The sequence below is a fragment of the Doryrhamphus excisus genome, linkage group LG7, assembly GCF_037039965.1.
Source record: "Doryrhamphus excisus strain RoL-2023G ecotype Guam linkage group LG7, RoL_Dexc_Guam_v1.1, whole genome shotgun sequence".
Classification (NCBI taxonomy): domain Eukaryota; kingdom Metazoa; phylum Chordata; class Actinopteri; order Syngnathiformes; family Syngnathidae; genus Doryrhamphus; species Doryrhamphus excisus.
The window spans coordinates 11,825,589-11,837,740 of NC_136363.1; the positions used below are offsets into that span (position 1 = coordinate 11,825,589).

Here is a 12,152-nt window from a genome sequence, read left to right on the forward strand (position 1 = left end):
AAAAATTCATCTCTTAATTGCTAATATTGCGTTCCCGCTACACACACACACACACACACACAGCACACAAATAAATACGTCAATAAGGATTGGAGATTCGCAAAAGAGGAACAGTGAATTCCATTAGATTATAAAAATCATGTGAAGAAAAGCATGTGGACGACATCCAGCAGTGGTGTCCAAACATTGATACATTTTGTGCACGAAAGATGCTAAAACCTAAGCTGTCTAACCAAACATCCACATCTCAGCTATGTTGTAGTGTAGTAATCATTCAATTTAGAATATGATTAGGATCCAACGAAAGAAGAGCGCCGCACATTGGACACCCGTGGCATACAGTCGGAAAACGCAGCAGCACCGTGTTTTTTTTATTTTGTTTTTTTTTTTAAATAGTGGTTTAAGTCTGCATGTAGTCAAGGTTAGTCGCATTAGAGAGTTTTTTATAAGTTGCACTTAGTGTCTGAGAGCAAAGCGGAGCGCATTGTATGTAGGAGGAAGGAGGACGATGAGAGTGGAAAAACACACAGACATGGAGGTGGGGGGGGGGGGGTGTACATTTAGCTTGGTTATTTGCGATTCGCAATGCATCACCTTTTACAATTCAAAGAACCGAGCTGGGAGATTGTGATGATGAAGCGTTGAGGTAAGAATCATCATTGTACACACACACCACAAATGCAGCTGGGGGGATACAAAAAAAAGGCGAACAGAATACGTGGAGGGAGCTGACGATGCGTTCAATGACCCGTGCAGGTGGTGGCAACCAGGAACAGGAGACCAGTCCATCCTCCTCAGCCTGTACGGGGGCTCACCTGAAACGGGGAGGGATGGCAAGGGGAGGGGGGGTAAACAGGTCTACTGTATTGGCTACTAGGAGTGTAAAGGCAGGGGTGCTATATCATGTTATTTCATGTAATGTTGATACCTGGGCGATGTTGACCCCGGTCAGCTTCTCCAGCGCGTCGGGGAGGCGCGTCATGATATCCAGGACCTCTCCGGAGAGCTTGGCGGCGCCCACCTCGCCTCCGCTGGATACCATGGTGACCTTGTTGGCCTCACACAGGGGCTTGCTGATCTCTTCTGCCATCTAGTGGGGAAACATTAAAAACAAAAGGTCAACACAGTCATGTAATAAACATCAAATTATGATTTTTTTCTTATAAGATGACAACTTTAATAGGTTGTTTTAGCTCAGGGGTCTCAAACACGCGGGCCAAATGTGGCCCGCAGGACACTAGTTTGAGGCCCCCGCCTTGATATGGAAGTTTAATGTTAGTGCGGCCCACGCAAGTTTGATATGGATGCTGTATGGTATCATGTACCCAGAAAATATTATTACGTTTGATTAATGTTCATGTTAAAGGTTAAATAACTGTTAATAGTTATCCTCCCTATCTGTGTGGAAGTGGTAAGTTTTTGGCTATTTAAGTTTAAAGGAAATAACTTGAAGGCTACCGTTTAGGTTGCTAGCTCTCTAGTTTGCGAGTTAGCATGTGTCTCAAGACCCTGCAGTTGCGCAATATGTTGTAAATAAAAAGAGTATAAATGTGACTATAGTCGTGTTTTGTCATGTCTACAGGGCTCTAATAATGCTTTGTTCATTTTAATCTGAAAAAAAATAATTTGTCTACCCACCAACTATATGTGGTTTCTTAAGTTTCTATTATTTGCCATTTTATTATTATTATTATATTTATTTATTACTGATTGATTTTCTTTGTTCTTGATTTGTTTATTTATTTTTCATCTTATTTTGTGTAGAAAAATAAAAATTAAGATATTTGAGAACAGTGAAATGTTTTATCAGAACTTTGAAACCAAAGCAAAGTTTATTTATTTTTCTGTTTTTAATAAATGCGTTTTTTTTTTTTTTGGAAAACCTGATGCGGCCCAGCCTCGCCCAGACCCTAGCTCCAGTGGCCCCCAAGTAAATTGAGTTTGAGACCCCTGTTTTAGATGAACCCGCATGTGTGACTAATATACGTCCACATAAGAAGACAGCGTCTCACCAGGGGTAGCTTCTCCAGCAACATGTCCACCATGGCGCCATCTTGATATTGCTGGAAGGCCTCCGCTTTCTTCGCCATCTGCTCCGCCTCAGCGCGACCTTTGGCCTCTACGGCGAAGGCCTCCGCCTCGCCTTTCATCTGAGAGAGCCAGTGGAAAGGGGAGGATGAAAAAGACGCAGAGCGGGGAGTAACGGATGTCTCACCTTGATGGACTCGGCCTCGGCCTCAGCCTCCATGATCAACTTGAGGCTGCGGAATCAGACGACAAAAAAAAAATTCTTAGAAGCGGGAAAACAACAGCGGCACCGCTCGTCCGACTCACCGCTGGGCCTCGGCTAGTTTCTCCAGGCGGTACTTCTCGGCCTCGGCGGGCTTCTTCACTTTGGCCTCCAGCTCCTTCTCCTTGCGAGTGATCTCCTGCTCCTGCAACGTGATCTGCTGGCTGCGCTCCACCACCTGCACCTGCATCCTCTCCTCCTCGATGCGCTGCTTGGTCTTGGCCACCTGCCGACCAGGTGAACCGGGTGAGGGGGGCGGGGGGGTCCAACCCGCATTGGTTACTTACCTGCAGCTGGTAGGCCATCTCCGACTCCGCCTTCTTGGTGTTGACTTCGATGTCGTAGGCGGCCTTCTTCAGCTCGTAGTCGCGCTGGGCTTTGGCCATGTCGATCTCGTTCTTGTACTGAGCCGACACCTTCTCCTGCATGGCGTGGGCCTCCTGCAAGGAGACGGTGCCCAACGTTGGAGACCGTTGTTATGGTGTTGGGATCATTTCTGGATTTCTTAGGCCTTTTTGCCAACAATGACGCCAAAAACAAAAGTTTTGCATCACCCTGATCACAGCGTCCCTCTTGTTGAGAGCCTCGCCGATACGAGCGTCTTTCTGGACCTGAGCCGTACGAGCTTTCCCCAGAGAATGCAAGTAATCCTGCAGAGAGAAAAATAATAAATAGTACAAGAATAAAAAGGACCGGGGCAAACGGAACAGCGCCAACCTGGTCGTCATGCACGTCTTTGAGCGTGTAGCTGACCACGCTGATGCCCATGTTGACCAGGTCAGAGGAGGCCACTTTGAAGACCTGCTCAGAGAACTTCTTGCGGTCTTTGTAGATCTCCTGCAAGAGGAACCGAACCGCCTGTGAGCCATGAAGATCCTAGACCAGGACTAACATAGGGAGGTCCAGATTGTGGCTCAGGGAGCACATTCTAAAAATGTAATTTAAGAAGAAAACTAAAGAAAAAAAAGAAAAGATGGAAAAATCAGCAGCAATTTTGAGGAAAAAAATGAGGAAAAATAACATAATTTTAGTAGTCTGAACCTAAAATATTTTTAAAAAATCATAATATGAGCAATAAAACAAAAAAGTTTTATTGTGAGCCATGAAGATCCTAGACCAGGACTAACATAGGGGGGTCCAGATTGTGGCTCAGGGATCATTTGCGGCCGGCAGCACATTCTAAAAATCTCATTTTAGAAGAAAACTTTTTTTTTAAAAAATGGAAAAATCAGGAGCAAAGTGAAAAGTCAAAATATTAAAGAATTAAGAAAGTCATAATTTTATTAACACTAATACTAGTCTTGATGCGACTAATGAGGAAAAATAACATAATTTTAGTAGTATGAACCTAAAATATTTTTTAAAAATTATAATATGAGCAATAAAACAAAATAAAGTTGGAGAAAAAATTATAGTCAAAAATAGTCCGAATTTTTTTTTGAAAACCACAGCAAAATTGAAAAAACTGCTGAAAAGAAAAAAAAGTTATATTCTAACAAGAAAATTTTTTTATGAGAATAAAAAAAAAATTGTGTTATTTTAGCAGCATAGAGTTGAAATATTGGCAATTTTTTCTTTTTTTTTTAAAACAAGTAATATTTTGCAAAATGATGTCAAAGTCCTTTGATGTGTGAGACAGCATGGATGTCACGCCGCTCGACCCGATTCACCTCCACAGTCAGGTGGGCGATGATGGCCCTCTGGTGCCCCTCCAGCGTCTCCAAGGCGATCTGCGCTATCTCCGCCTCCGACTTCCCCATGAACATCTGGCAGGCGGCGGCCAACATCTGCTTGTTCTGACCTTGGATCTTCATCTGCCGTGACACGGAAGAAAGGGGCATTAGCGTCGCGGCGAGGGCGCCTGCATGGCGTCGCTCGGAGCCCGGCTGACCTGCGCGATGCCCGTGACGGAGACGGGCACACCGTGGCGTGTGTACACCTTGTCGCTCTTCACGTTCAGCGTCAGAGTATTGAGGGAGATCCTGGAGGAGATGGCGGACGGTCTTTAGGTCAGATACGTATCATAGACCTCATACTCCAGCGGATGTACTTCACTATCAAAAGTAATACTACTACAAAAGTACAAGTGCATTTTCCTACTGCAAATCCATTGTACATTTTGGCGCATCGTAGAAATAAAATCAAACCATAAAAAAACATCCAAAATGGGGAAAACAGTGCAAAACAAATGTAAAAGGGGGGGGGGGGTTAGCCCCCTGGAGATGCACAGGATATGAATGAATGTAGTAGACATTCAAAAATTCCTAAAAAATCCAAAAAACAAATAAGCATTGCGGGTGTACCCCGCCTCTCGCCTGAAGACAGCTGGGATAGGCTCCAGCACCCCCGGCGACCCTCGTGAGGAAAAGCGGTAGAAAATGAATGAATGATTATATACTGTTAGTAGTAGTAGGCTAGTATTAGCCTGCTTTTGTCCCATTATATAAAATTTGTCAGAGATTTTTTTTTGTAAAAAAAATCAATACTAAATTTTAATCAATAAAAAATATTATTATTTAAGAACATTTTAGGCATTTAAAATAGGCCTAATGACGCCACTGACTTTAAATATAGTTACATTTTTTATTCTAATATTTCAACTTTTTCATTGTCATCTTACTGGAAAAAAAGTCATAATTTCATGAGAATAAAGTCAAAATATTAGAATAAAGTCATAGTATGACGAGGAAAAAATGTCAGAATTTTCCGAAATTAAAGTGCAAATATTAAGAAAATAAAGTGACTATATTAAAAAAATAAAGAGTATGGCGAGTATCTAATATTACTGTATGATTGGCACGGTGGTCTAGGGGTTAGCGCGCAGACCTCACAGCTAGGAGACCAGGGCATCTTTGTGTGGAGTTTGCATGTTCTCCCCGTGCATGCGTGGGTTTTCTCCGGGTACTCCGGTTTCCTCCCACATTCCAAAAACATGCTAGGTTAATTGGCCACTCCAAATTGTCCATAGGTATGAATGTGATTGTGAATGGTCGTGACATTGTGTGTGTGTGTGTGTGTGATTGGCTGGCGACCAGTCCAGGGTGTACCCCGCCTTACGCCCGAAGACAGCTGGGATAGGCTCCAGCACCCCCGCGACCCTCGTGAGGTAGAAAATGAAGGGATGTGAACACAATGCTCCTTGCTACCTCTGTAACTGTTGGACGCACGGGACCACGAAGACTCGGCCTCCAGCGATCATCAGCGGAGGAGAGCGACAGAAGCCTGGGAGGGATGACAGAGCGAGAAAGAGGGGCACACGTCGTTTACAAGACAAACAACTCCATCCATCCTGTGAGTTGGCTTGTACCTGACACCACCATAGCTTCGTTGGGCCCACAGGTGTAGAACATGTCCGCTGGTCCTACAAACGGAACAAGCGCGGGAGGCTGAGGGGCTAGCTTCGTCACAAATTGCATTAAACTAGCAAGAAAAAACATAGCAACCATGTAGAAGCACAAATGAGAATCATTTACCAGCGAGACGAACACCGATGAATGGGGATTGGTGGGTGGACGGGGTGGTCTGGTACTAACAAATATATTGGTAGAAATAGCAATTTGTTTGTTGAAACGAAGGCAGGTGACGTTTATTGGATGCAGGCGACGGCAGCTCTGCTCTTCTAAATGAGGACGCCGAACCATCAAGCTGCGCTTCGTCGCCCCCCAACGGCTCGACGAGGAGCTACAACAATACAAAGTTCGCGCCCCAAAGCGGCCTAATGGCGATCTACAACAACAATACAGAGTCTGGAGTCTGGGGGTGGGGATTGTAAGGTAAAAGTAAAACACACAAAAAAATAAAGACATTTATTTCTTAGTTAAATGCATTTAGCTCACATCCACCGAAATGCTTTGGCTAGTTCACATTTCCTCAGTACAACAACGACCCATTGGAAACGGGGCCATGTGAATTGTGAATGAAGCTAACACTCTTACGTTAGTTCTGAATTAGGTAGTTCTTAATTGTTTTTTGTCTCATTATTTTAAAGCAGACACCTTACTTGATTTTCAAAGTATTTTATCGCCAATATCGGAGTGAGTTTTACACAGTATTGGATCGGAAAATAAATCAGCAATGGGCTGCTCACTGCCGCCCCCAAGGTGTCAGACATGAGGACTGCAAGTGCATCATCAAAACCTGAAGTTTGCTCGTAAATGAGGGTGTTATTTGGCCATCCATCCAAATGCCTCAAAAAGAAAACATGTCTATTGCAAAAACATCATTTTATTATAATTTTACTATAAAATGATAGTCTGGGAGGACTGTGGACCGCCTACATCTATTCCAATACACATTTCAACCAAAGTTGGTAGAAAATATAAAATGTTGGGTTGTTTTTTTCAGTGATAGATGACTGGACTTGATAGCTGCTGCTCTCTCTGCTACGCTAAGGATGCTAAGGGCAGTCTTTTTACTCTCAGCTCTGGAGCTTTGAAAAAGACTTGAGACCAAAAAAGGTGGAAAACTTGTAAAAATGTTGCTGTGAACACATGATGGCAGCCAGCAGCAGGTCAGGACTTCAAAAGAGTCTAAAAATGTAAACCAACTGGTGTAGCAGCGCCCCCTGCTGGTGGCTAAAGACACTTTTTAAAAAAGTGTCCCGAGTGTCCTGAGAGGAAGTTGATCTCATGTCAGAATGAGAGGCTCAAAGACAGAAGTGTGGATTTTATTTGACGACGTGGCGGAAAGACCGCCGGCGACGAAAGTTCATTCCGAGTCTGAGAGCTCGATGATCTCCTGAGGGTCGCACTGGGTGGCAACGTTGACCTGGAGGGAGAGGGGGTGGGGGGACAACGAGTTAGCGATGGCGACTGACGTGGCAAAAATAAAAATTCTATTAAAAAAAACACCAGCACCTTGTTTTTCTTGGGAGGCGGCGACTGCGAGCTGCTGACCAGTTCGCAGTCGGACGCACTGGCAGGGTCGCAGTCGGCCCGCGGCGGAGACGCGCAGATGACGCCCATATCCAGCAGCACGTCCATATCGCTGGGGGGAGAGATGAGGACAGGCAGATGAAGACAGATACAGGGGGCCACGTCCTGGTTTGCGTTGACGTGTCTCGGAGTGGCTGACTGATGTCCACATAAAATAAATGAGCTACTTTGGCCACCAAAAAAAAAAAAACAAGTGGCTGATTAAGGATTTTCAACGGGTGCATTTTGCTAGTTGCTATTTTGAAGCCGACAGGAAGTCTCTTCATGCAATAATGATGGAAGTTCTTTGACATTTTTGATAGAAATGCCCATGTTACCTGTTATTGAAGCTGATGTGGTTGCTCACGTCCGTCCTCTTCCTCTTCATGTTCCTAGTGCCATTAGAAACGAGCGAGTTACCCTTTCCTACCATCTCCGGGGGCATCGGCGATGACGACGCCTCCTTGGCGGCCGTGTTAGTGCCGCCGTCGGCCGAGGGCACCTCAGACTGACTGGGGCTGGCGACGGCAGACGTGCCGTCCATCAGCGGCGAGTTAACCGACTTGCTGATGTCCGAGAGGGGGGAGGGCTCACTTGTCACCGCCTCGTCTTTCACGCTTTCTGTTGCCGCCGCAGAGTAACTTTCCGGCATCGTCTGCTCCTCCATGTTGGTACCTTGGTTCATTTGCTCCGCCTCGTTAATGTCATCCTCCTCTATGTCCTCATCGTCGTCTAATGGGGACCGAAAAGAGGCGTCAATACTTGGGAGCCTCGCAGATGAGCTCCTTGTGAACGGTTCTGACCGGCTCCATCCTGCTGGGTGCTGGCCTGGATCTCTTCCTCGATGTCTGGGTCTGAAGACACGTCCTCTTCATCCTCATCCTCCTCTTCGTCCTCTTTTGCCACCCCATTAACTGTTTTGCTTGCTTCTGCCTTTGGACCCTGGGAAGAAAAGGTCGGGACTTGCATTTGCGGGTCCAGAGGACAAAGCAAGTCACGATTGATGGAAGGTGAAGACCATCGACATCTCACCTCTTTGGCCTGCCGCTTCATCCTGTCCTGATCCTCCGTGTCCTCCTGTTGGATGGCATATTTGCTGATGACGTTGTCCAACCGGCTCAGAGCCACTTCCCGGTTCGAACGCAGCTTCCGCAGCAACGAGGGGTCCATCAGCGCCGGGTCTCTGGCTTGGGAAGCAGATCCGGGGAGAGTCAGAAGACAAGTGCGTGTGTGGAGACAAGACAAGACAGGACGTGTCTTACCGGGCACGTAGCCGTCTGTCAAATGTGAACCAAAGTTGTAGACCAGGTCCAAGTGGCGCCTCTCCTGTATCTGGCTGCCAGTCTCCCTGAAAGCCTCCTGGGCGATCTGGTTGAGCTGCTTCCTGCTCAGGCACAGGTTGTGGCGCTTGCTGGCCAGCAGAACCTGATGCAGGATGTCCTGGTAGTCGGGGGGGTTCCTCCGGACCTCGGGACTGTTGATGAACCGCTCGATCTGGAAGGAGAGCAGCTTTACTGAGACAGTGAGCCATGAGACGTAGACAACTACGACCTGTTCAGCTTCTTACATTTGCATTTTTTATTTTAAAAAAAAACAATTTTAAACATAAATTTTCTACTGCTTATCGTCACGAGGGTCGCGGGGGTGCTGGAGCCTATCCCAGCTGTCTTCGGGCGAGAGGCGGGGTACACCCTGGACTGGTGGCCAGCCAATCACAGGGCACATATAGACAAACAACCATTCACACTCACATTCATACCTATGGACAATTTGGAGTGGCCAATTAACCTAGCATGTTTTTGGAATGTGGCTTGATGTCTGCGCACTAACCACTCGACCGCCGTGCAGCCCCTTTTAAAAACATGTTAAGCAGAAAGTTATTTAAAATATTGTCTCTCTCTAGTTTAAATGACAATGCAGTTCAACTTTCAAGTCTGTCAAAATAAAAAGGCATTGTTTACAAACACGGCGGTCATGTGGTTAGCGCGCAGACCTCACAGCGAGGAGAGAGGAGTTCAATTCCACCCTCGGCCATCTCTGTGTGGAGTTTGCATGTTCTCCCTGTGCATGCGTGGGTTTTCTCCGGGTACTCCGGTTTCCTCCCACATTCCAAAAACATGCTAGGTTAATTGGCCACTCCAAATTGTCCATAGGTATGAATGTGAGTGTGAATGGTTGTTTGTCTATATGTGCCCTGTGATTGGCTGGCCACCAGTCTAGGGTGTACCCCGCCTCTCGCCCAAAGACAGCTGGGATAGGCTCCAGCACCCCCACGGCCCTCGTGAGGATAAGCGGTTGAAAATGAATGAATGAATGTTTACATACTGGCCCTGATTGGCACGGGTATTGGATAATATGCAAATGGTGCCCAACCCTACCCAGCACAAAAGGCCAAAGCCGGCTTACCCTCCTGTTGATCTCAGGATAGCGCGTACTCCGGTAGACGATCCTCTGCTCGATGACTCGGCCTGTCTGTGACCCGCAGCCCTTCAGCTCACAAAGCTTCTCGTAAATCTTCATCATCTGCAAGAGGAGGAGCCGAGAGAGGTTAGAGCGATGCAATGCGAGCGGGGCTGTGTGCCCGGACCCCTTGGCAGGAGTACCTTGCGCTTGAGTTTGTGCTCCTGGATGTACGAGGAGTCATCAGTCCCGAGTTCGTCTAAAGTCAGCTCGGCCCGTTGAAGCTGGCAGATCTCTTCGTTGTAGACCTTCAACAGCCTCTCCAGGTACGCGATCTAGATGCGCAGGCGGAGAATTTGGTCACCACACCAAGGTGGAGGGTGGGCATGTTGGACGCTAACCTGCTTCCTGGACGCCCTTGTCGCCCTTTTCTCTGCCTTGTCCTCGTCCTCCTGAAGGCATGACGTGGAAGGCTTCTCATCTTCTCCAACTGCTTCCGGCTCACACGACTCCGCTTTCGTCCGGCTTGTGCTTGGGCACCCAACCGAGGTAGACGGTAGACAATCGGATGCCGAGGTAGCAGCAGGGGAAGCCTCAACCGCGCTTAGCGTCTGCCTCCGCTTGGCGGCGTGCTGCCGGAGTACCGTGCACAGTTCATTGATGTAGACAAAGGTCTTGGAGCGGTTGGCCTGGACGCGAGTCAAACATCGCCCCAAGCTGTTGCGGAACTCCACTGAGGACAGGAAGACCGGACAGGCTTTGGCGTGCTTGGTTTGGAGGAAGGTCAACACTTGGGGGCAGTCTTCGGTCATGGCAGAGCAGTGATCCACAAACTGAAGAGAAAGGAAGAGAGTGACCACATCATTAGGTACACCTGCACAGAGAGGTACTCATGTTACTATTATGTTATGCTATAAATTATGTTATGCTACAAATATTGTATATCAACAATTCCAAACTACTCGTCCTTATGAATGAGTCGTTTCTCATTTGTCATATCCACACCTCGGAAAATAACTTTTCATTTTCTGCCTGCAGAACGTGCTTTTGCTTGTTCGAAGCAAAAGGGGACTGTGTGATGTGGGTCGGGGCGGGCTGCTGGACTCGGAGGCGGGACACCGGTGGGGCTTTATCCGGGAGGGCAGAGGAAGACTGTTGTGGGCTGTTCTCTTCATCGTAGTCCAAGACGATGACTTTGTCCACAAGAGCGGCAGAGGCCACAGCCATGCTGACTGGTTCTTCTTGGAGAGAGTACAGACACAAAATAAGTTAATATGGTCCAACAGCAATTGGGAATCTAGTTAATCATTTCAATGAACCGTCATTTTACGATTCACGTAGAGCGAGTCAAGGAAAAGTGTAGACGAGGACACTAGGCTGCGTTCATAAAGCAGCGCCTCAATAGGTCCCCCTTTTTGGTCCTGGACTGCATTCACACAAAACGAACCAGACGAACAGAGCAAACAGACTTTTGTCCATTTCAATCAAAGCAAAAACAAGTAGCAACGTCTTTTTGATGTTGTCAGTTGAACGCTTGACGTCAACTTTGGGGAAGTCAACGCGGAAGTCATGAAAACTCACGTGACAAGTCAACCAAGACACACACGGGCCACAAAAACACACACTCTCACATAATAACAACAACACAATTTTACCAACCTCTTGGTTAGCGGGCGGCTGTTTTCAAAACAAATTCCACCCTGACGAGGCTTCATCCAAACGGTGCTGGTTGGCCAGCGTTAGCATTCGCATTAGCGAGCTAGTTAGCGCGGCGACTTGTTGGCTAAGTTGGGCGTTGGTGAACTCAGCGGGAGGAAAGTCACAACTCCAACACGACCAGAGCGACCGGCCGAAAAAGGTTTATAAAACGCCGATCCTCACATCACGGACGTTTATGTAAATAAAAACAACACACTAGCCTGGACTACAAGTAAGGATAGCTGTGTCGGCGCCAATACAATGCCCGTATGAGCGGGCCCTGATTGGTTGAAAGATATCTTCATCGGCGAACTTGGCGAACGAGCGCCATCCTTCGACTCGGAGGGCTACTGCTTTAGAAAAGCATTCATTCATTTTCTACTGTTTATCCTCACGAGGGTATCAGGGTTGCTGGAGCCTATCCCAACTGGGTACACACTGGACTGGTCGCCAGCCAATCACAGGGCACATATACACAAACAAACATTCCCACATTCATACCTATGGACAATTTGGAGTCGCCAATTAACCTAGCATGTTTTTGGAATGTGGGAGGAAACCGGAGTACCCGGAGAAAACCCACGCATGCACGGGGAGAACATGCAAACTCCACACAAAGACAGCCGAGGGTGTAACTGAACTCTGGTCTCCTAGCTGTTAGGTATGTGCGCTAACCACTCGACCGCCGTGCCGCCAATAATCAGAAGAATAATAATGATGATAGTAATAATAATAGGTTAATTAATAATATAATAGTGATTATTATGGACAGAATGGTTGCAGAGCTTGAGCAGCGGTTTAGCAGTGTAGATTGTGTGTACTTGTGTAAATTTAATGGTGGCCCAAAACAA

General features: G+C 46.9%; 2 protein-coding genes across 3 annotated transcripts; both read right to left on the minus strand.

The window, feature by feature from the left end:
• Positions 1-267: 267 nt before the first annotated feature.
• On the minus strand, positions 268-5,934 carry flot1a (flotillin 1a). Its single transcript, XM_058047387.2, has 13 exons — positions 5,764-5,934; positions 5,598-5,651; positions 5,437-5,512; positions 4,182-4,272; positions 3,961-4,104; positions 3,008-3,127; positions 2,845-2,940; positions 2,578-2,730; positions 2,335-2,516; positions 2,216-2,261; positions 2,013-2,150; positions 929-1,090; positions 268-815 (listed from the first exon to the last, which is right to left on the minus strand). Exons 2-13 carry the CDS (start codon positions 5,638-5,640, stop codon positions 795-797), a joined length of 1,272 nt encoding a protein of 423 aa, XP_057903370.2. The 5' UTR covers positions 5,641-5,651; positions 5,764-5,934; the 3' UTR covers positions 268-794.
• An 81-nt stretch (positions 5,935-6,015) lies between these two features.
• On the minus strand, positions 6,016-11,587 carry daxx (death-domain associated protein). Of its 2 annotated transcripts, none has more exons than XM_058047385.2 (11): positions 11,263-11,587; positions 10,609-10,841; positions 10,005-10,436; positions 9,807-9,938; positions 9,610-9,726; positions 8,466-8,697; positions 8,236-8,390; positions 8,007-8,145; positions 7,542-7,935; positions 7,147-7,276; positions 6,016-7,057 (listed from the first exon to the last, which is right to left on the minus strand). In XM_058047385.2, the coding sequence occupies exons 2-11, from the start codon at positions 10,828-10,830 to the stop codon at positions 6,998-7,000; spliced, it is 2,013 nt and encodes a 670-aa protein (XP_057903368.2). In that variant the 5' UTR covers positions 10,831-10,841; positions 11,263-11,587; the 3' UTR covers positions 6,016-6,997. The 2 variants fall into 2 exon arrangements, with proteins under 2 accessions (XP_057903368.2, XP_057903366.2); XM_058047383.2 differs by having other exon boundaries at positions 10,609-10,844.
• Between the last annotated feature and the right edge of the window lie 565 nt (positions 11,588-12,152).